Source organism: Pelophylax lessonae (assembly GCF_965119305.1).
Source record: "Pelophylax lessonae genome assembly, chromosome: 3".
In the NCBI taxonomy this organism is placed as follows: Eukaryota; Metazoa; Chordata; class Amphibia; order Anura; family Ranidae; genus Pelophylax; species Pelophylax lessonae.
The window spans coordinates 62978583-63003989 of record NC_138770.1 but is presented as its reverse complement, the minus strand read 5'-3'; the positions used below and the strand labels follow the sequence as shown (position 1 = coordinate 63003989).

General features: G+C 44.5%; 1 protein-coding gene across 1 annotated transcript in view; it reads right to left on the bottom strand.

The window, feature by feature from the left end:
• LOC309549724 (L-gulonolactone oxidase-like) overlaps positions 1-25407 on the bottom strand; it is a 229793-nt gene that overhangs the window by 132359 nt on the left and 72027 nt on the right. Inside the window, exons 5-6 of the mRNA XM_082250217.1 lie at positions 13463-13553; positions 6202-6387 (exon numbers count right to left, since the gene is read on the bottom strand). Of these exons, the coding sequence (XP_082106343.1) occupies positions 6202-6387; positions 13463-13553 (277 nt within the window). The remainder of the gene's footprint in view (positions 1-6201; positions 6388-13462; positions 13554-25407) is intronic.

Genomic DNA, 25407 nt, shown 5'->3' with positions numbered 1-25407 from the left:
GAAGCATAGTAAACAGAAACAGTTCACAAACAGAAGCATAGTTTACTACGCTTCAGTGATGAATGGGCACAGGAGTGATTGATATTGACTGCTCACTGTGTTCATTTAGGAAAGGGAGGGGCCAGTAAATTATATATTTACCGGCCCCTTCCCCCCTCTCCCCATCCTGAAACATCCCTGTGTGTGCCCAGCTGCCAGCAGGAGAGGAGGGAAGCCGAAGGCCCTGTGAGGGAAAGAGGCACATAGGGGTCCGGACAGCAGATGGAAGGGACACATGTGCTAGGACCGATCCCCCTGCAGTGCAGAAAGAGGAGGAGAAGCTGGCAGCACTTCAGGAGGAGGCAGAAGAGGATCGGTGTCTGCAATAAGAAGACAGTACAGCCAGCCCTTCTGCTCAGCAGGTGCCTATGCCCCCTATTGAACTGATGGGGTCCAGTACAGATGGGCTGGCTGTATTGCCTTATCAGCAGCCCTTGCGGGGGAAATACAAAAGTTAGGTAAAGCGTGGAAGTAGTGAAGATGCATCTGATCCATAATGTCACCCAAAATGATAGCAAAATAAATGATGGGCATAAGTGAACCATCTATCAGAGGGCCAACGTGTTTCTCCGTAGTCTGGTGGTCAGAAAAAGGGGAAAGCTTTCCCCTTTTCCCGACGTTATTCTTACCTTTTGTTTGTCTCCCCCAGTGCGGTATTTTTGCACATCTATAAAAAATTTTGTATAGCTGTTTGTCTATGGAAACTGCATGTTCGGTGCAAAAGGGGCAAAATCAAATGTTCTTTGGCTATATTCAGTACCGATCGAATGTGTGAATTCGGAAAGTGCCACTAGATGGCACTGACTGTCCCAAATACTGTATTATGTCCCATAGTCTGGTGGTAAGAAAAGGGGAAACCCTAGTCCCCACATTATTCTTACCTTTTGTTTGTCTCCTCCCCAGGTCCCTCTGAAACGCGTAGGCTTTAGGATGCATTTTTCAATTTTATCATGTACAGTAGTGACATTTGTAACAATTTTATTATGTATGACATTTATTATGGAATTTTTACGAATCAGCTTGACAATATTTTATCAATTTAGGAGGTGGGCTCCAGGTCCTTCTGCCCCCCCCCCCCCCCAATTATTTCAGACTTGGAGTTCTGCTTTCAGTTTTTAAACTTTTTTATGTTTTATATCTTTTTTTTTTCCCACCATTGTTAATTATACATTGTTAATTTACAAATAAACATTTAATATAAAGCGTACCCATAACACGGGATTCATAGATCAATGGGCTTTCTAGGTAGAAGCGGTTTGTCTCTCGCTGAGTATTTGCAGCAGGGAGTTGATCTGTGTCAGACGTTTGTGACCACAGCCAAAAAATTGCACAAGAACCAGGATTTACTTGATTGTGCCTTCATTTGAGCCGCTATCTTTTTATTTTTATTATTATTATTATTGTTGTTATTATATTTTATTATTAACATTATTATGTATTATTGTGTATTATTATTAACATTATTTAATATTATTATTATTATTATTATTATTATTATTATTATATGTGCCTTCATTTGAGCCGCTATATATTTTTATCATTATTATTATTTTTGTTATTATATTTTATTTTTAACATTATCTATTATTATTATTATTATTATTATTATTATTATTATTGCTACAATAAATAACGTTAATAATAAAATATAATATAATAATGTCTAACATTAATAACAACAATAATACAAATACGAATCAGCTTGACAATATTTGATCAATTTTTCATGTATTGTAAAGACGAATTGTATTTATCTATAAATTTGTACTCTATGTATTTAGTGGCCGTGTGTGTTGCACCTCATTTTAAAGTCCCAGGGCAAACTTTATTCTATACTAAACTAGAACTAAATTCTCTATATGGCGACTATAAATCTGTTTATTGGACATCAGAAGATGGAAATTGTATGCGGTGAACACAATCTGGGTTTTCATCTCGAGGGACAGAGGGGAACGCGTAACTGGGGACGGCCATGTCATTACAATGGGGTTGTCAGGTCAGCACAGGGGTGGGTGAAGGAGATGGAAAACCTGAATGACGAAGCCTGTAGGTTAATGTGGGGTGGACCTCGGCTGATATGACATGTAGATTGAATTGGGGGAAGAGAGCGCATCAGAGAGGACAGCGGGGGCGACAGCAAGACCGAAGAGGAGCGAGGAACCAATAATAAAGAGACACTGTATCCTTATTTCTATCTGAAATACGTACTGAATATAATACAATAGAGAGCTTCCACTTTACCTAAATTTCTGCGAAACTCAAGAAATTTCAGCAGATTTTATTATTTTTTATTAATATTAATATTATTTTTATTATTTTTTAAATAGTTATTATTTTTTATTTTTAATATTATTTTTTATTATTTTTTTATTAATATCAATATTATTTTTTAATATTATTATTAATTATTATTATTATTATTATTATGGCAAAACGAATGCTGAAGGCAATAATTAAATCTGAATTCTTAGATAAGCAAATACTGCCAAAATACAAAAGGCATTGGAGTTTTTATTTGAATCTTAGGGGTGTTTTTATAAAAATAAAACATTGCATAGCTGTTTGTCTGTGTGAAAGCAGCAAAATCAAATGTTCTCAGGCTGTATTTCCTGCAGATCGAATGTGTAAATGTAAAAAATGCCACATTATAGCCTCTAGATGGCACTCACTGTCATAGATATGAGGTATGCGCCTCAGCTCCATTTAGTGTTCGTATTGCAGTATTTTCCAGAGTCGTACATTTATAAAAATAAAAAATTGTATAGCTGTGTGTCTATCAAAACCGCACGCTCTGTGCAAAAGGGGCAAAATTGAATGTTCTCAGGCTATATTTAAGAGCCAATCGAATGTATGGATTCTGAAATTGCCACATTATGGCCACTAGATGGCACTGACTGTCACAGATATTAGGTATGCCTCCTCAGCTCCTTCTAGTAGCCATAATGGGGTATTTTCACACATCGACAAAAAGATTTGCATGGCTGTTTGTATATTGAAACGGCATGTTTGGTGCTAAAGGGGCAAAATCAAATGTTCTCAGACTATATCCCCTGCAGATTGAATGTGAATATGGAAAATATCACATTATGGCCAGTAGATGGCACTGCCTGTCATAGATAATAAGTATGCTCTGCAGTGTAGTGGCAGCAAAGCGGTATTTTTTACAGTCACACATTTAATCTGCAGAGAATATAGCCTGAATATAGAATAGAATATAGCCTGAATTGTGGCTGTAATTTCTCTAATAGAGTAATGCTTATAATTATGAACTCCATCTAGTGGCCAAAATGCAGTATAATTTTCCGAATTACCTCAATGAGAAAATATACCACATTTTTTGACCACTAGGTGGAGCTATTGATCATAGAGATTACTCGATTAGAGAAGTTACAGCCAAAATTAATGCAGCATGCCTGTGACATTCATTCAACAAACGTTTTGATTTTTCCCCATTCGCATGAAAACAAATTTACTTACAGTTTTGATGGATTTTTTTTTATAAATACACCCCCTTATGCTTTGCATATTTCTTTCAGATCTGTGAAGTAATTCAGTGTGAAACTCTCCTGTAATAAATTTGATAAAACGTTTGTTGAATGAATGTCACAGGCATGCTGCATTAATTTTGGCTGTAATTTCTCTAATCGAGTAATCTCTATGATCAATAGCTCCACCTAGTGGCCAAAAATGTGGTATATTTTCTCATTGAGGCATTTCGGAAAATTATACTGCATTTTGGCCACTAGATGGAGTTCATAATTATAAGCATTACTCTATTAGAGAAATTACAGCCACAATTCATGCAGCCTGGACCAATGTGTGTGACATTCGTATAAGTAAACAAAACCATTACACTTTTTCTTTAGAAGACTGACTTGGGAACTTTGCTGCTATATAGACATCCACATGGTAACCATGTTGGGTCGGGGCAATAGACTCCGCCATGTAATGGAGAGCGTATAGTTCTCTTGCCCGTCCACCTTCTCCACCATGAAATCTTGAGTCAGGAGCCTCCACTCACCACCATCATTGATCAGGTGTCAGGAACCTGCTGCTTACCTACCATATACACTAGATTACCAAAAGTATTGGGACGCCTGCCTTTACACGCACATGAACTTTAATAGCGTTCCACTCTTAGTCCGTAGGGTTCAATATGGAGTTGGCCCTCCCTTTGCAGCTATAACAGCTTCAACTCTTCTGGGAAGACTGTCCACAAGGTTTAGGAGTGTGTCTATGGGAATGTTTAACCACTTTACCGGTGAGTACCGTAGTACTACTGCGGCAAAGTGGCTCGTTATCGTCTGACGACGTAGTACTACGTCGTCAGACACTCCCCTTGTGGGCGGCGCGCGCGTGCCGCCGGAGGCTCGCTCCCGCTGTTTTCAGTCACAGCGGGAGTCGGGCCAGGGGAGGAGCAGCAGCGATCGCCTCTGCTCTTCCCCGATCGTCGGGGATCTAGTGTGGAGATCCGCCTGCTTGTGTAAACACAAGCGGGCGGATCTCCCAAGTGACAGGCAGGGTCAGATTGCAGGGTTCAGCATAGCTGAACCCTGGATCTGTCCTTGTGTCACACAGTCACCTCCCCCCCCACACGTCAGTAAGCACCAGGCATACATTAACCCCTCCCTCTCCAATAAAATTAACCCCTTCCCTGCCAGTGTCATTTTTACAGTAACGGTGCATATATATAGCACTGATTACTGCAGTAATGTCACTGGTACCCCCAAAAGTGTCAAAAATGTCAGTCAAGGGTCCGATCTGTCCGCCGCAATGTCGCAGTCCCGCAAAAAACAATCGCAGATCGCCGCCATTACGCGTTTAAAAAAAAAAACACCAAAAATGACAGAAATCTTTCCCTTTGTTAGTAAACGCAATAACTTTTGCGCAAACCAATCAAAATACGCTTATTGTGAATTTTTTTTACCAAACATATGTAGCAGAAAACAAATTGGCCAAAAATTTAAAAAAATTTTGATTTTTACATTTTTTTGGGGGAAATTTCATATAAAAAAATGTGAAAAATATTGTTGTTTTTTTCAAAATTTACGCTCTTTTTTTTGTTTATAGCGCAAAAAGTAAAAATCGCACAGGTGATCAAATACCACCAAAAGAAAGCTCTGTTTGTGGAAAAAAAAACGTAAATTTCGTTTGGGTATGGCGTCGCAGGACCGCGCAATTGTCAGTTAAAGTCGCACAGCGCCGAATCGCAAAAAGTGGCCCAGACGTAAGACAGCAAAATGCTCCAGTGGTAAAGTGGTTAACCATTCTTCCAGAAGCGCATTTGTATGGTCAAACATTGACGTGGATGAGAAAGCCTGGCTCTCAGTCTCCACTCTAATTCATCCCAAAGGTGTTTTATCTGGTTGAGGTCAGGACTCTGTGCAGGCCAGTCAAGTTCCTCCACCCCAAACTCCCTCATCCATGTCTTTATGGACCTTGCTTTGTGCACTGGTGTGCAGTCATGTTGGAACAGAAAGGGGCCATCCCCAAACTGTTCTCACAAAGTTGGGGGCATGAAATTGTCCAAAATGTCTTGGTATGCTGATGTCTTAAGAGTTCCCTTCACTGGAACTAAGGGACCAAGACCAATCCATAAAAAACTATCCCACACCATAATCCCCCCTCAACTAAATGATTTGGACAAGTGCACAAAGCAAGGTCCATAAAGACATGGATGAGCGAGTTTGGGATGAAGGAACTTGACTGGCCTGCACAGAGTCCTGACCTCATCCCGATAGAACACCTTTGGGATGAATTAGAGTGGAGACTGCGAGCCAGGCCTTCTTCTCCAACATCAGTGCCCGACCTCACAAATGTGCTTCTGGAAGAATGGTGAAACATTCCCATAGACACACTCCTAAACCTTGTGGACAGCCTTCCCAGAAGAGTTGAAGCTGTTATAGCTGCAAAGGGTGGGCCAACTCATTATTGAACCCTACCGGACTAAGACTGGGATGGCATTAAAGTTCATATGAGTGTAAAGGCAGGTGTCCCAATACTTTTGGTAATATAGTGTATCTGAAAGGCCAGTAGAACTCTGACCAGGTATCTTGTATCTGGTGAATGTTTTTTTTTTTTAATATATTTTTGCATCTTTTTTCAGTTTAGTGCGCATGCCAGGACCAGTTGGTTACTTTGCTGTCATAAGATCATCAATACCTCTTGTAACGTGGAAGAGAACTGGATCTCCTGTAGGCGGAAGGCGGGTCTACACTGCAGGGTGACTGTGAGAATGACCCCCAAGGAGCCCAGGTGAAGGCGGGCCGCCTGAAAGATGTCAGGGTTTACCGACTCAGAACATTCCAGAATCTCCCCAGATGCCGTCATCATGGTCAACGATAACACCTGGAATAAAAAGACGAAGGGTCAGCTTCATGGACATGTAGTAAGCATCCAATGATTTTGCTCAAGCCCCTTTTGAAGTCTCCATAGCCCCAGGGCACCCCCAAGGTCTAGGATTGATTTAATCTGCACTTTCTGGGGAACTAGTAATGAAGGTCCATCTCTTTCCACCACCCACAACTCCCAATTGGCCCATCAATTTGATTGGTGTCTTCATTGGCCAATAGGGTGACACATAAGACAGGATGGGGCATACCAGCTTGTGATAATATCAGCAAGTGTTGAAACTATGCAGACTCCAGCATTTTCTGTTACAATGATGAAGTCCCTTTCCACCACCCACCACCTCCTATTGATCCTTCAATTTGATTGGTGTCTTCATTGTCCAATAGGGAGACTCGGGAAAAGACAGGCCAACTTGTAACAATACCAAGAAGCAGGGCTTTTTTTCTCAGAGAATAGGTGCAGGAACTCCTCCCTTCTGAGTCACCCCTTGACTCCATCCCCTACCCACCTCCAAACACCGTTCTTTGGTTTCACCTCCTACCCACCTCCCAGTGCCACCCCTTTTAGAGAATTAACAATAACAAGAAAGGCAATATAATAGATCTAGAAACAATGGATACCCCAGTGACAATAGATCCACCCCTGCAACAATGGACTTCCAACAGCCAGCAACATTAGACCCCTCCCTCAACAGTAGATCCCTCCCAGCAATGATTGATGCCCTGCAACATAAGACCCACCCCAGCAACAATAGATACCCCACCAACAACAGACTTCCCCAGCAACAATAGATCCTCTGCGCAAATAGATCCCCTCCAGCAATACTAGATCACCCAGTAGCCTGCATCAATAGACCCTCCAGCAGCAAGTGGCAAAGATCTCTCCCTCAACAATAAATCCCTCCAAGCAACAACTGACCCACCAGCAACATAAGACCCACCCCAGCAACAATAAATCCCTATGAGCAACAGAAGACCTCCCCCAGCAACTATAGACCCCCATCCTCCGCAAAAATAGATCCCCTCCAGCAACAATAGATTGCCTATTAGCCAACATCAACAGACCCTCCAGCACACCCAGCATCCCTTGCCATTACATACATTCAGTTGTGGAGGTGCCGGAACTGCGTTCCCCCACGTTCCCACTGAAAAAAAGCCCTGCCAAGAAGTGTTATCTTTATTGGTTAGTAGGGAGACAGAAGAGACAGGAAGGGGCAGGGCAACTTGTAACACTACCAAGAAGTGTCAGAGCTCTGTAAACATTAGCACTTTATGGTAGACTAATAAAAAAGGCCCATCCCTTTCCACCACCAGCAACTCCATATTGGATCATCAATTTGATTGGTGTCTTCATTAACCAAAATGGAGACAGAAAAGACAGGAGGGGATGGACCAGCTTGTGACACTACCAGCAAGTGTTGAAGCTCTTGCAAACTATTGCAAACTTCAGCAATTTCTGGTACGATGAAGAAGGCCCACCCCTTTCCACCAACCACCACTCACTGTTGACCCATCAATTTGATTGGTATCTTTATCGGACAGACAGAAGAGACAGGAGAGGGTGGGCCGGCTTGTGACACAACCAGGAAGCAGTAAAAACTTCAGCACTTTCTGGTACACTAGTGATGAAGGCCCATCACTTTCCACCACCCACAACTCCCTATTGGCCAATCAATTTGTTTGGTTTTGTCAATGGCCAATAGGGGAACAGAAAAGACAGGAAGCTTGTGACACTACCAGAAAGTGTCAAAGCTCTGCAAACTTCAGCACTTTCTGGTACACTAGTGATGAAGGCCCATCCCTTTCCGCCACCACTAACTCTCTACTGGCCTATACATTTGATTGGTGTCTTTGGTGGCTAATAGGGAGATACAGGAGTCAGTAAGGGGCAGACTAGCTTGTGGCACTACCAGCAAGTGTTGAAGTTATGCAAACTTCAGCACTTTCTGGTACAATGATAAGGGTCTATGCCTTTCCACCACACTTTGGCGTCTTCATTGTCCAATAGTGAGATACAGGAGACAAAAGGGGGTAAACCAACTTATGACACTTCCAGGAAGTGTTGAAGCTATGCAGGCTTCAGCACTTTCTGGTAGGCTAGTGATGAAGGCCCACCCCTTTCCACCACCCACCACTCCCTATTGGCCTATCAATTTAATTGGTATCTTTATTGGCCTATTGGCCATTAAGGAGACACATGAGATTGGGGGGGGGGGGGGGGGTGCGGGACAGCTTTAACTCTATGAGGAAGTTTTAAAGGTCTGCAAACTTCAGCACTTTCTGATAGGCTAGAGTTGAAGGCCCATCCCTTTCAACCACCCACCACTTCCTTTTGACCCATCAATTCAATTGGTATCTTCATTGGCCAATAGGGAGACAAGACGGGGGAGCAGGCCAGCTTGTGACACTGTCACGAAGTGTCCGCACTCTCCAAACATCACCGCTTTCTGGTAAACTAGTGATGAAGGATCATCCCTTTCCACTACCAGCAATTCCTTATTGGCCCATAAATTTGATCGGTGTCTTCATTGGCCAATAGGGAGACACAAGAGGCAGGGGAAGTAGACCAGCTTGTGACACTACCAGGAAGTGTTGAAGCCCTGCAGATGCCACTTTTTCAGGGCTTAAAATGTATTAAATAATTAAAAGCAGCCAACACATCTCGGGGGAAAAGTCTACCACTTCTTCAGGGCTTAAAATGTATGAGATGAGTAAGAGCAGCCAACACATTTCGGGGGAAAGGTCTACCACTTCAGCGCTTAAAATGTATGAAATGAGTAAGAGCAGCCAATACATTTAAGGGGAAAGGCCTACCACTTCTTCAAGGCTTAAAATATCAGAAATGATTTAAGAGCAGCCAACACATTTTGGGGAGGGGGGTGGAGCCTACCACTTCTTCAAGGTTTAAAATGTATGAAATGAGTGAGAGCAGCCAACACATTTTGGAGGAAATGTCTACCACTTCTTTAGGGCTTAAAATGTATGAAATGAGTGAGAGCAGCCAACACATTTTTTTTTTTTGGGGGGGGGGGAGCCTACCACCACTTCAGGGCTTAAAATATATGAAATGATTAAGAACAGCCAACATATTTCGGGGGAAAGGCCTACCACTTAATCATTTCATAAATTTTAAGCCTTGAAAAAGTGGTAGGTCTTTCCCCCGAAATATGTTGGCTGCTCTTAATCATTTCATATATTTTAAGCCTTGAAGATGTGGTAGGCCTTTCCCCCGAAATATGTTGGCTGCTTGTAATCATTTCATATATTTTAAGCCTTGAAGAAGTGGTAGGTCTTTCCCCCGAAATATGTTGGCTGCTCTTAATCATTTCATATATTTTAAGCCTTGAAGAAGTGGTAGGCCTTTCCCCCGAAATATGTTGGCTGCTCTTAATCATTTCATATATTTTAAGCCTTGAAGAAGTGGTAGGCCTTTCCCCCGAAATATGTTGGCTGCTCTTAATCATTTCATATATTTTAAGCCTTGAAAAAGTGGTAGGCCTTTCCCCCGAAATATGTTGGCTGCTCCTAATCATTTCATATATTTTAAGCCTTGAAGAAGTGGTAGGCCTTTCCCCCGAAATATGTTGGCTGCTCTTAATCATTTCATATATTTTAAGCCTTGAAGAAGTGGTAGGCCTTTACCCCGAAATATGTTGGCTGCTTTTAATCATTTCATATATTTTAAACCTTGAAGAAGAGCAGCCATCACATTTTGGGGGAAAGGCCTACCTCTCCTTAAGGGTTTAAAATGTATGAAATGAGTGAGAGCAGCCAACACATTGTGGGGGAAAGGCCTACCACTTTTTCAGGGCTTAAAATGTATGACATTTTGTAGGTGGCCCGTTTTGGGTCTAAATAAAATGGAGGTGTCCTTGTGTATCCTCATGGAGATAGGGACCTCGTCAGTCTGCTGCTTCTCCTTTCACTGTCCAGTCACATGGTGGGAAAGGAGACTTATGATCTGCAGAAGAGGAAAATCAGGTCTCCTGCCCCTGCCAAACAGAGCTGTGCTGTGTGACAGAGCTGTGTAAATCTGAGGACTGGATGGACATGCATGTAAATTCTTTGGCAGGTAAAGCAGCTCTCCCTATATGTATTTCATCTGTGTATTTGGCCATCAGCCTGGAGCTCAGCTTTAACATTTTGGCATGGGAACCTCATCTAGGATTAGATGTCAAGAAATGCAAAGGGACGAGAGCTGTGGCCGGAATCTATAAAACGCTCGGTAACACCGCCACTAGAAATTCAATCAGCAGACCTAATTTCCTCTCCTCCTGCAGAAAACATGACGGGCGGACATAAACTGTGGCGGCATTCAACAAAGAGAGGGGGAGAAACTTTAACAGCGCAGTAATCATCAAAGCCTATTACACCGCACGGTGAACTCAATAAAACGCAGAATAAAAATGACTGTGGAGGTGTGATGGAGAGAACGGGAATTGTCGCTGTATATAATCCGGTGGAAAATTAGTTTTGGGAGATGAAAACTGCAACAGAACACATCACTTTTATTTACCCAAATTTATTGCCCACGGCTGAAGGTTTGGTCTGTGGCTAAAGGTAGCAAAGATTGCCGCCTGGGTATAGCAGACTGGTATAGTGGTACCAGCATGGCTGGGCACAGAGGGCTCAAACTTATTTCTCATCTGAACAACTTGGGCTTGATCTGTATGGCTGGCGTCAGTCACTGTACTGCTCTTCCTAGTGTGTTACGTGAAATAACACATCACTGGCATCCCTTTAGACGTGCATGATCCTGATTCGTTGTGCAATCTGCTGATCAGTTGTTGATCAAATAACTGATCAGCAGATTGCAAAGCTAAAGTCTGGCCAGTGGCCAAAAGAGATTCACATACTGTATACAGTGGGAAAAATAATAAGTTGATCCCCTGCAGATTTTGTAAGTTTGCCCACTTACAATAAAATGAAGGGTCTATAATTTTTATCTTAGGTGTATGTTAACTGCTTTCGGACCGCCCACCGCAGAAATACTGCGGCAGGCTGGCTATCCTGCGCGAACCTCCATAGGTATACGTCGGTCGCATGCCTGCAGCTAGGGGACTCCGATGCATGAGGCAAGTGGCTCCGATTGCCGCCTGACACCCACAATCACTGCCCGTTGAGAGAGAAGAACGGTCGGCTGTTGTAAACACAGCTGACCGTTCTTCTCCCTGGAATGATCACAGAGCTCTTCCATATAGGATCACAGGTCTCTATGATCATTTCACAAGCCCCGCCCCCATACAGTTAGAATCACTCCCCTAGGCTCACATTTAACCCCTTGATCACCCACAGTGTTAACCCCTTCACTGCCAGTGTCATTATTACAGTAACAGTGCATATTTTTAGCACTGATTACTGTAGTAATGTCACTGGTTCCCCCCAAAAGTGTCAAAAATGTCAGTTAGGGGTCCAATCTGTCCGCTGCAATGTTGCAGTCCTGCTAAAAATCGCAGATCGCCGCCATTACTAGTTAAAAAAAAAAAAAACTATAAAAATGACATAAATCTTTCCCGTAGTTAGTAGACGCGATAACTTTTGCGCAAACCAATCAAAATACACTTATTGCAACTTTTTTTTTACCAAAAAATATGTAGCAGAGAACAAATTGGCCTAAAATGTTAAAACATTTTGACTTTTATATTTTTTTTTTTTTGGGAATGTTATCTAGCAGAATGTGAAAAATATTGTTTTTTTGTCGCTCTTTTTTTGTTTATAGCGCAAATAAAAAAAAATAAAAAAATGGCACAGGTAATCAAATACCACCAAAAGAAAGCTCAATTTGTGGGGGAAAAAAGGACATCAATTTTATTTAGGTACAGTGCCGAATCGCTAAAAATGGCCTGGTCATTAAAGGCAAAAATCCTTCTGGTCCAGAAGTGGTTAAATGATAGAGACAGAATATCAAAAAAAAAAAAATCGCAGATCGCCGCCATTGGTCGTTAAAAAAAAAAACACCAAAAATGACAGAAATCTTTCCCTTAGTTAGTAAACGCAATAACCTTTGCGCAAACCAATCAAAATACGCTTATTGTGATTTTTTTTTACCAAACATATGTAGCAGAAAACAAATTGGCCAAAAATTTAAAAAAAATTAGATTTTTACATATTTTTTGGGGGGAATTTCATATAAAAAAATGTTAAAAATATTGTTATTTTTTCAAAATAAACGCTCTTTTTTTGTTTATAGCGCAAAAAGTAAAAATCGCACAGGTGATCAAATACCACCAAAAGAAAGCTCTGTTTATGGGAAAAAAAGGACGTAAATTTTGTTTGGGTACGGCATCGCACGACTGCGCAATTGTCAGTTAAATTCGCACAGCGCCGAATCGCAAAAAGTGGCCTGGAAGTAAGACAGCAAAATCCTCCGGTGGTAAAGTGGTTAAAGAAGGGGACCCTGCGGGCGCTTCAGGATTTCAATCCATGGTGGCGTATTGTGTTACTAACGATTTATTTTGTTTCTGTGGTCACCTTGATCATTCACAAGCTCCTCGAGTGTAGTTCTGGGCTGATCCCTCACTTTTCTTATGATCATCCTTACCCCAGGAGGCAAAATCTTGCATGGAGCTCCAGACCGAGGGCGATTGATGGTTATTTTGTATTTCTTTCATTTGCAAAAAATCGCTCCAACAGTTGTCTCCTTATCACTAAGCTTCTTGCTGATGGTCTTGTAGCCCATTCCAGCCTTGTACAGGTCTACAGTCTTGTCCCTGACGTTCTTTGACAGCTCTTTGGTCTTGCCCATGATGGGGAGGTTTGAATGGAAGAAAGAGATTATATGGAGCGGGAGCCAAGAAACCTTAGGGATTTAGAGAAGATCTGTAAAGAAGAGTGGACCAAAATCCCTCCTGAGATGTGTGCAAACCTGGTCACCAACTACAAGAAACGTCTGACCTCTGTGCTTACCAAAAAGGGTTTCTCCACCAAGTCATGTTTTGCTTGGGGATCAAATACTTAATTTACTTACTGAACTATATGTCTCTATTACACTTCAGCTTTAATAACAGATCTCTGATGTATTAATGGCAAATCTTACTGTTAGAATTGTAACAATTAATGAATATATTTCATACCTGAGTAGCCAGTATGCCATGACTGATTCCAGTATTGTGAGTCCCCGTTCCAATAACGCCGCCGGCCGCCACCTCCGATACTGCTCCAATGCTGCGAGACACAGATGTACAAAGCCGTGACTATACAGTGCAATACAGTGCAACAACATTTTTATTGGCTGTGGATAGAGACCTTTCCCATTGGGGAGATTTCCCTATACTTCCTGTTGAAGTGAAGACACAACAGGAAGTGGGAGCAAATCCCTCCGAAGTGACGCCAAGTCATCAGGGCAGGAAATGAAGGAAGACAGTAATAAAACATGCTTTGTAGCCCCCCAATGACCTTTTATTGCTCTTTTTGTTTCCACATTGTTCTGGACATTTTATAGATAGGCAACTCCTATCCTCATATTGATTAGTGGTTCCAAATGAATAACTACTGCAGTAGGAAACAGACACAAAAAGATACACTCTGCATCTTTCCAAAATAACTGTTGTTTTTTTTTTTAACGCAGTTGAAGGCTTTTATACACATGATTACGTAGGTATCACATTAATATTCCAATTGTATTTTTATGGTAACAAGGGGCGTAACATAGGCAGGCTAATTCTTATCAGGACTCGAAAAAATGCAAACATGTAATAAAAATATTATTAGTGCCGTGTGCACAATGAGTGCAGTGTGCAATACGTACAAAATAAAATACAATAATACACAGGATGTACACATTTTCTTTACAACATGTCCTCTCCATAGGGAAAAATTGTCATTGGGACAGGAAGTGAGCAAAAAGCTCCTAGAACCAGCTGCCAATGGACACTGTGCAGATCTACTCACTGCCATTACACCCAACTATACATTTGTCAGGACCTGGATCACCTGCTAGTAGCACTGCCGTTCAGAGAGGGGAAGGCTGTAGTTCCGGTGTCCACCAGCGGGTGTCTCCCAGCAGCCAGAAGATCCCAGTACTCAGGCTCCACCTGATGCTGGCTGCTGGAAGGGTATTTAGTTCCTCCTCTACGTGTCCCTTGTGTTTCAGGCTGGATTCACACTGTTGTGCGGAGCGGCTCACAGCAGGAGTCCGGTGGGTCGCTGTTCTCCGTTTCAAGGATGAATCCTGCCAGCATTTTTGACTGAATTTGCACCTGAAATGGACCAGAAGACACATGGGACTCTTCTGCAGCTACACATTAGTCCCGGAGCTGTGTGAACCGGCTACATTGAGAGCTGGTCACAGTCTCCTGGCATACGAATTGGATGCGGGGAAACCCACATCCAATTCGCGCTAGTGTGAACCCAGCCTTAGTGTTTTGGCTTGCTAGCCAGATGCTGCTTGCTATTGATCCTGAGCCTGCTCTTGCCTTGTACCTGTATCCTGTACCTTGCTACCTTGTACCTGCTCCCCTTGTTCCTGATCCCAGCCCGTGTTTCCCCTTCCTGACTTTCCTTACACCTCTAAATTAACTCTGTTGATCTGTGATCCTCATTTTGTATATATTGTATACATTTTGTATATATATAGTTAGGTCGTTAGGTATCTTGTCACTCGGTTTTTCAAGCCCTGATGAAGGGAGTTACAGCCCCCGAAACATGTTGAATCAGTAAAAAATAAACTTGTCCCTGAACTTGAACATTATTGTGTGGAGCTTCAATCAAAGATTCAAGCACACAGCGATAAACACTTTTTGGGCTCGTTTAGACATGTGGCAGCTCCTGCCGTCCCTCTCTGAAGTGATTTGTGCTGGATCAAAGGGCGGTAAACAGGCAGGTGAGAGGCGATATGTCCTCTCCTCACCACCTGTTTTTACACCCTTAAAAAAACTGAGCCACAGCATTACGGGGCGATTGTTGTGTTCATTGTTGTTCATGTGCTTGGTATTCCCTGTGAAAAGGAAAAGCAGGTGTAAAGCAGACAGTGATGGTGGCGAATATGACCCATTCTAGCGAATGGTGCCATATCGTGACCACCCTACAGCCATGTGCTGGTGGCCGTATGGTAGCGTGGGCTTTTGAGGGTTAAAATAGGTGGTATACAGCAGATAGACCTGTGCGCTTTGTTCCATTTCCAGTTCAGTGACTTTGCCCAGGCTGAGATGATGTCATCAGTCTGCTGCAGGCAGAAGCATTTTTTTCAGTTTCCTCTCTCCCCGGTTATCAGATTACAACATTGCCATTCCCCCTTTTTATCAATAAAAAGCTATCCTTCAGCTCCTATTCAGTCACTTTGCCTAGGCTGAGATGATGTCATTAGTTTGTTGCAGGCAGGTAGAGGCAATTCCTCAGTCTCCTCTCCCTAGTTATCAGATTACATCATTGCGAGGAGAGGCGTGGCTTCCGGCGGAGTGAATGGACGTGTGAGAGTCCCGCTCCGCTGGCCATCGGGAACACCGCCGCTACATCAGCCCCAGCAGAGCCGCTGAAAGCCAGCTGACACACCGCCATCCTCCACCCGATCACGGACTGACGATGGCCCGCCGCAAAAAGAATCCCGGTCAGCTCAACAAGCTGTCCGGGTTCTTCCTTCCGCAAGGCCCCGGACCACGGCAAGATGGCGGCGGCGGACCGCGCCATCACAGCTCTGCATCAGCTACACAGAATCCGGCTCCATCCGCAGCACACCAAGGCAGGATGATTGCGAACCCGGACAGTGGAACATCCTCGGGATCCGCCTCGCCCCCATCGCCACCGCTTTCTCCAACCTCCAGAAGCCCGGCGAAAAACAGGCCCAGGACGGCATCTCCTCCCAGGCATTCATCAACCGCAAGTATGACTGCTCAACTGTCCCCGCACACTGGGGCCACTGTATCCCACCCTCTCTCTGACCCCTTTGGCTCCTTTCCATCCGGTGACCACCCTGTATCAGTGTCACTTATCAAAGACATGTTGTTCACATTGAAAACATCCATGCATGCGGATATGATGGCATGCATGCAACAATACAAGACAGAAGTCAAGTCCTTAGGCCACAGGGTGGATAATGTTGAGCAAGCAGTGACTGCCCAGGCTTCCTCCCACAACACTATGGTAGATGCTGTCAATGCCCAAGGGGAGGAAATTCAATGGCTGAGGGACAAAGTGGCTGATCTGGAGGACCGCTCCAGGCGAAACAACATTAAGATTAGGGGCATCCCAGAGACGGTTCCTCCGGATCAGCTACTACCTCATGTCACCAACCTCTTCCGCCTACTGTTACCCACAGCAACGGAGTCAGACCTCCTAATTGATCGGATACATAGACTCCCTAAGCCGTCCTTCATAGCGGGTGAACTGCCAAGAGATACGTTGCTGAGAGTCCATTTTTTTCATATCAAGGACCAAATCATGCGCGCTTCTCGCAATATCCCCTCACTACCTGCGGAGTATGGCGGCCTCCAGCTACTGCCAGACCTGTCTCGGCATACCCTGCAGAGCAGGCGTAACCTGGCCACGGTCACAAAGGCCCTGCGAAATCATAGTGTACCCCACAAATGGCGATACCCTGCTACCCTTATCGTCACACACGGTGGCTCCACGGTCACTATCCCCACTTTGGAGGAAGGACTATCTGCTCTACGCTCCTGGAACATTATCCCCCCCTCTGAACCGGGTCCCTCCAGACCACCACACCTAGAATACCAGGAAGAACCGTGGCAGGTGGTCTCTCGCAAGCGTTCCGCGAAGTCCAAATGACACCTACAATGGGGCACCCCCTATTACTCCACTCAACGATTTTCTGGTGTTCCCGGCCTAAGGAAGTTATCCTTATATGGCCCTCGTTTGCTCTCCTGACAGTTTTCACTGTCCCCGGACTGCTGAGACAGTCCCCTTCTTAAAGTTTTCCCCCTTTTTTTCCTCCCTTATCTCCCCCGGTCATCTTCCAACTGACTTTCCGTCATCCCAGTGGTCGCGACTGGACGCCTTTTCTTATGCTCAACTGCTCATCGTTGTGAGAACTGTTTTTCCTAACCAAACATGACTATTAAATGCCTGACGATAAATGCCAACGGTCTAAACCACCCGGCTAAAAGACAATCTTTATGGCGGGAAATTCACGATAGCAAAGCAGACATAATAGCAGTGCAGGAAACGCATTTTCAATCCGATAACCATCCGAAATGTCTGCACAGAAACTTTCCTCATGTTTATATGGCGAATGGCCCAAGCAAGAAAGCAGGAGTGATGTTAGCCCTGAAGGACACTTTGACTTTCTCCTACAAGTCCTCCATTTCTGACCCTGCTGGCCGATATATAATTCTGACCTGTGACGTTAATAATCTCCCATTGACGATCGTGGCGCTTTACGCCCCAAACACTCACCAGCTGCGTTTCTTGAGGAGATTGCTCAAACAGATTGATAGAGTCAAATATGGGCATGTAATGTTATGTGGTGACTTTAATTTGGTGGTCGACCCTGGGCTGGACTCAACGGGCCCATCCGGGGGCCGACCTGTATCTTTGTCCTCCATGCTTAATGCATCGAGATTGTTTGACGTGTGGAGATGCCTACACGCATCCGAGAGGGACTACACCTTTTTTTCTAGCAGGCACCAATCATACTCTCGCATAGACCTCTTCATCACTGATTTATTCCTCCTGGAGAGGTCCTCCTCCTCGGTGATCAAGGATATTACGTGGTCGGACCATGCCGCGGTTGAACTGATCATCGAGGAGGGGGCGCAGGTTCGTTCAAACTTCATATGGCGCTGCGACAGTGGTACTGTTCAAGACAAAACGTCAGTCACTCATATCACCAAACAACTCCACGAATTTTTTGAATTCAATACTGGCTCGGTATCTGATTCCTGGACGCTGTGGTCTGCACACAAGGCCTTTATTAGAGGAGTGTGTATACAGCAGCAGGCCAGGATGAAGAGGCAGAGAGACCATAAAATAAAGAACCTCTTGTCCCAAATTCACCTGCTTGAATTGGAGAACAAACGGTCCCCCTCGGATGTGAACTCGTCTCAACTGTTTCGCTTACGTCATGATCTTAGACTGTTATTTATTGAACAATCTGACAGGCTTCTCAACAGGCTCAGACAATCTTACTACACACAAGCTAATAAGACAGGTAAACATTTGGCTTCTAGGGTTAAACAGAAACAGGCCAAAACCCGTATCCCATTTTTGATACACCCATCCACTTCACAAAAGATCACGCACCCACAAGCCATTGCAGACACATTCGCTGACTTCTACGCTACACTTTACAATCTTAAAGATTGCCCAGATGAGCAAAAACCCACGCCACATTCTATCAACCAATTTTTAGACTCAATTAAACTTCCCACTCTTTCGCCAACGCAGCTAGAGGCCTTGAATGCCCCTATCGCAATAACTGAAATAGAAACTGTCATTAAAACACTTCCCAAAGGGAAATCTCCTGGCCCTGACGGGCTTATTAACGAATACTATCATCAATTTGCACGCGTATTGGCCCCCCACTTAGAATCGGTCTTTGCGAAAGCTGTATCCACGGGCTCTCTCCCACAGGACATGCTCAAGGCTTATATCTCCACGCTCCCAAAACCGGGGAAAGACCCAGTCACCCCCGCAAATTTTAGGCCGATATCCCTCCTCAACTCGGATGCAAAACTCTTTGCAAAAATTATTGCCAAGAGAATCCAAGCTGTGCTACCGACGCTAATTAAACGGGACCAAATGGGGTTTATGCCAGGCCGTCACACCGCTGATGCCACCAGGAGGATTATAGACATTGTTTCCTATGCGAATATACACAACATCCCCTCGACCCTACTGACTATAGACGCGGAGAAGGCTTTTGATAGGGTACACTGGGGGTATATGCAGGCCACCCTTCAAAAGTTTGGATTCTCTGGACCCATTCTACTAGCTATCTCCGCTCTATACTCCAATCCTTCCGCGCAAGTGAATGCATCGGGTATCCTATCAAAGCCATTCTCTATAACCAATGGGACTAGACAGGGATGCCCTCTGTCCCCGTCTCTGTTCAATCTTGTTATAGAACCCCTGGCAGAATCCATAAGGTCCAATACCGCTATTTTGGGCTTCTCCGTGGCAGGCATGACCCATAATATTAACCTATTCGCGGATGATGTCATCCTTATGTTGAAAGACCCACGACGTTCCCTGTCGATAGCGTACGAAACTCTATTATCCTTCGGCGCTGTCTCCTACTACAAACTTAATGCGACGAAGTCCTCGATCCTCGATTTGGGTGTGAATGCCACGGAGAAACGTTATCTGCAACAAATTGTCCCGATCCCCTGGACCAAGGATAGTATCCGGTACCTGGGAATAGAGGTCACCCCGAATCCCCGTATGCTATTGTCCACAAATATAACGCAGTTGCTCAAAAAAACAGATGCCACCCTAAAGCACATACAAAAAACTGAATTGGCCTGGTGCGGACGCCTGGCGGCTTATAAAATGATAATTCTCCCCCAAATTCTTTATCTTTTTAGGAATTTGCCTGTTCCCTTCTCATATACGAATTTGTCCCTTTTCACTAAACAACTTCATCACTTTTTATGGGAAGGCAAACGCGCGAGATGCGCAGCCTCTACCCTGCATAAAAGCAAATATTATGGTGGGGCAGGTATGCCTGATATTCCCTCGTACTACTGGGCAACTGCATTATCCCAAACAAAACGATGGTTAGACAACTCATCTCCTCCCTTATGGGTGGAATTGGAAACGGCTCTGACTCCCACCAAGGACCTCCACTCGTTCCTACTTGGGGACAAGTGGCTCCACTGGGACCTCGGGGCCTTTCCTCTTCCAATCCAAGCCTCCTTACGTGCGTGGAGGAAACCCACGCCTTCACAATATAACATTGATATTCTACCCCACTCTGATCTGCCATTGTCACTCATAGCCTCACGTGTCCCGGACCTACCCTTACGATCTTTCCATGAATGTGGAATCTCTCGTATCTCCCAATTTCTCAAGAACGGTGCTGTTACAGACAGCATCACCTTGAGAAGAACGCATAACCTTCCCGCATCACTACATTTCCATGTCACACGTGTTCGACATTTTCTGACACTACATCCGTTAAAGGATATTTTGACAGATAGACGTCTATGGGAAGCCCTTACTGATAAATCAGAGAATCCTAAGCGACTCTCATACTACTACAATGTAATTTTGGATAACACATCCTTCTTGAAAACCCCGCCTATGTTCAAATGGGATAACGATCTGGGTACCACGTTCACGATAAAACAATGGAAAGTAGCCCTACAGACAGTTCAGAAACATACCCACTGCGCCACTCACTGGGAAATGGCCATGAAGATCATGAACAGGTGGTACTATACCCCTTACCGCCTAGCAGGTTTTTCTCGGTCATATTCTCCCCTCTGTTGGAGGGACTGCGGACACACGGGGACGTTACTGCATGTCCTGTGGGAATGCCCCTCCTTAAAAAGCCTATGGAACAACGTCTTTAAATATATCTCTACGCATACCGGCTGTATTGTCACCCCGAACCCGGCCTTAGCTCTTTTGCATCTGGGAATCGAGAATCTCCCTTATCGATTCCATGCGTGGATCACACACACTCTAATAGCTACTAGGCTATTGATCCTACGCAAATGGAAAACCACTACCCCTCCCACCATGCAAGAAATGATTTTATTACTACAAACCAACCACAGATATGAACGATCTCTGGCCGTAAATACAATGACCCTGAAGAAATTTGATTATCATTGGGATTTCTGGTCCACTCCCTAATGGACTATAACATACATACAACACACCCCCATAAGTTCTGTTGCCTGTATGAGAACGCCTCCGAGGAGCATACCTTGCTGTTACTAATGATGCTAATGATGTTTGATAATGATGTTTGATATAGGCCGTATGTTACCTTGCCTTCCATTCTGGGTTGACGGACTCCCCCCCCCCCACCCCCCCCCCCCTTTTTCTCTAATTCTAACTCTAACCCTTATTGTTATTTTCGACCACTTTGTCGACACCTGGTTTGAATATAATGTTTGTATTTGAATACTGAACGTATACTCCTGTTTGTTAATATTTGAAAATCAATAAAAATTATTGAAAAAAAAAAAAAAAAAAAGATTACATCATTGCCATTCCCCCTTTTGTCAAAAGAAAGCTATCCTGCAGCTCCTGCTTAGTGACTTTGCCTAGGCTGGGATTATATCTTCAGTCTGCTGCAGGAGGATAGAAACATTTCTTCAGTCCCCCCCCCCCACGATTATCAGATTGCAAAATTGTCATTCCCCCTTTTTGTCAATAAAAAAGCCATCTTAGAGCTCCAGTTCAGTGAATTTGCCCAGGCTGAGATGATGTCATCAGTCTGCTGCAGGTAGCTTGAGGCAAATCCTCAGTCTCCTCTCCCCCCAGTTATCAGATTGCATAATTTCCATTCCCCCTTTTTAGTAATGAAAAGCTATCTTAGAGCTCCAGTTCAGTAACTTTGCCTAGGCTGAGATGATGTCATTAATCTGCTGCAGGTAGAGGCAATTCCTCAGTCTCCTCTCCATAGTTATCAGATTACAACATTCTCATTCCCCCTTTTTAGTAATAGAAAGCCATCTTAGAGATCCAGTTAAGTGAATTTGGCCAGGCTGAGATGATATCATCAGTCTGCTGCAGGTACTTTGAGGCAAATCCTCAGTCTCCTCTCCCCCCAGTTATCAGATTGCATCATTTCCATTCCCCCTTTTTAGTAATAAAAAGCTATCTTAGAGCTCCAGTTCAGTGACTTTGCCTAGGCTGAGATGATGTCATTAACCTGCTGCAGGCAGGTAGAGGCAATTCCTCAATCTCCTCTCCATAGTTATCAGATTACAACATTCTCATTCCCCCTTTTTAGTAATAGAAAGCCATCTTAGAGCTCCAGTTCAGTGAATTTGCCCAGGCTGAGATGATATCATCAGTCTGCTGCAGGTAGGTTGAGGCAAATCCTCAGTCTCCTCTCCCCCGAGTTTTTAGATTGCATCATTTCCATTCCCCCTTTTTAGTAATAAAAAGCTATCTTAGAGCTCCAGTTCAGTAACTTTGCCTAGGCTGAGATGATGTCATTAATCTGCTGCAGGCAGGTAGAGGCAATTCCTCAGTCTCCTCTCCCTAGTTATCAGATTACAACATTCTCATTCCCCCTTTTTAGTAATAGAAAGCCATCTTAGAGCTCCAGTTCAGTGAATTTGCCCAGGCTGAGGTGATATCATCAGTCTGCTGCAGGTAGGTTGAGGCAAATCCTCAGTCTCCTCCCCCCCCCCCCCCCCCCCGGTTATCAGATTGCATCATTGCCTTTCCCCCTTTTTAGAAATAAAAAGCCATCTTAGAGCTTCAGTCAGTGACTTAGGCTGAGATAATGTCATTAGTCTGTTGCAGGCAGTGGGAAGCATTTCCTCAGTCTCCTCTGATCCGGTGATCAGACTGTACTTTGTAACATGTCGCAAGGTGAGAGGCTGCAGCAAGGGGCTGATCTGTATTAGAAATTTGTGAACACAGGCACCAACTGGGATCTCAGTCTGGGAACCAGATGGTGACCCTGGATAAGGCCTGAACAAGGATGGTGCTGTCCTTCCGGAGAGAAAATCAGATGAAGGCATTGTTAAGGGAGGAACTGATCTCTGTGCCAGGGCCTTCACCAGGCATGTTATTCAATGGCATTCTGCAAATTTTTATTGTTGTTCTTAAAGCATTACTAAAATGTCTGCTCCCTGCCAAATGCGATTTTTTATTTTTTGCTTTGTTACATCTCGTGCAATAAATGGATTATAAAATGAGTGATGAAAATGTTTGTATCTCCAGGAAATGCTTGTAGCACGGTCTGTATTGTAGCAGCCTTGTTGCATAAAAAGGCGAATGCGGTTTCCTGGAAAGGAGATCGCCGGCTGCGTATCTCATTTTACCGTCTCGATGGGGAAAGTGACAGCCGATCAATGCGGAGAAGCCTTGACGCCGGTGACGTGACAACACAATTCCAGGCCAGTTGACGGCTGCGCTATAAATTGACAGCGCGTGCTGACAGCGGCCGACAGGCCCGCCGTAATATTCTCCTGACTGATGTCTGCGGGATGATCGCCCGCGCTATGATATGAAAACGGAACGCCGCGCCGCCCTGATGAATGTAAAGCTGCCCTTTACTCCTGATATATATCCCCCGTCTGCCCGTGACTGACGCACAACTGCGCCAAAAGAGGAACATAAAGATATTCTGACAGGTGGAGTCCAACCTCTGAGAGCCAGCAAAGCTTCACATGTCTTCTCAACTCAACTATATTCCTCCTCTGATATACACAGTATCTCACATACAATGTATATATATATATATATATATATATATATATATATATATATATATATACACAGTATATAAGTGTTAATATTTTGTGTGGCCACCATTATTTTCCAGCACTGCCTTAACCCTCTTGGGCATGGAGTTCACCAGAGCTTCACAGGTTGCCACTGGAGTCCTCTTCCTCTCCTCCATGATGACGTCACGGAGATGGTGGATGTTAGAGACCTTGCCCTCCTCAACCTTCAATTTGAGGATGCCCCAGAGATGCTCAATAGGGTTTAGGTCTGGAGACATGCTTGGCCGGTCCATCACCTTTACCCTCAGCTTCTTTAGCAAGGCAGTGGTCGTCTCGGTCTTGGAGGTGCGTTTGGGGTCGTTATCAAGTTGGAATACTGTCCTGCGGCCCAGTCTCTGAAGGGAGGGGATCATGCTCTGCTTCAGTATGTCTCAGTACATGTTGGCATTTATGGTTCCCTCAATGAACTGTAGCTCCTCAGTGTCGGCAGCACTCTTGCAACCCCAGACCCAGGGCCAGTGCTACCACTAGGCAAACTAGGCGGCCGCCTAGGGCGCACTGCTACCTAGGGCGCAGCCATGGCCGGTGACACATTCCTCTCCTGTTACCTCCTCATCCCCAATGGATGTCACCTCTAGAGAGGGGGGCACTTTGTATATGAAGGGGTGTGTAGGGTTAAAGGGGGGCAGTGTGTATATGAAGGGGGTGTAGGGTTAAAGGGGGGCAGTGTGTATAGAATGGAGGGTGTAGGGTTAAAGGGGGGCAGTGTGTATAGGAAGGGGGGTGCAGGGTTAAAGAGGGGCAGTGTGTGCAGGAAGGGGGTGTAGCATTAAAGAAGGGTTGTGTGTACAGGAAGGGGGGCAGTGTGTACAAGAAGGGGTGTGAAGGGTTAAAGGGTGGCACTTTGCTTACGAAGGGATGTGTAGGGTTAAAGAGGGGCAGTGTGTATATAAAGGGGGGGGGTGTAGGGTCAAAGGGGGTAGTGTGTATATGAAGGGGGTGTAGGGTTAAAGAGATGCAGTGTGTATATGAAGGGGGTGTAGGGTTAAAGGGGGGCAGTGTGTGCAGGAAGGGGAGAGCAGTGTGTACAGGAGGGGGAGAGTGGGGTTAAAAGAGGGGGCATTATGTACAGGAAGGGGGAGCAATTTTTTTTTTTTTTTTTTTTTTTGGGGGGGAGGCAAATAGCTAGTCTTGCCTAGGATGCAAAATAGTCTAGCACTGTCCCTGCCCAGACCATGACACTCCCACCACCATGCTTGACTGTAGGCAAGACACACTTGTCATTGTACTCCTCAGCCGCTTGCCACCACACAAGCTTGACACCATCTGAACCAAATAAGTTTATCTTGGTCTCATCAGACCACAGGACATGGTTCCAGTAATCCATGTCCTTAGTCTGCTTGTCTTCAGCAAACTGTTTCTGGGCTTTCTTGTGCATCATCTTTAGAAGAGTCCCCCCATACATCATGGTCTCCACCAGAATCCCACCTTACATCAAAGTCCACATTACATTAGGGTCCCATCAATTTCCCTCATTACATCAGGATCCCCATCAGAGTCCCCCCATACATCATGGTGTCCTCCAGAATCCCAAATTACATCAAAGTCCACCTTACATTAGGGTCCCCTCAATATCCCTCATTACATCAGGATCCCCATCAGAGTCCCCCCATACATCATGGTCTCCACCAGAATCCCACCTGACA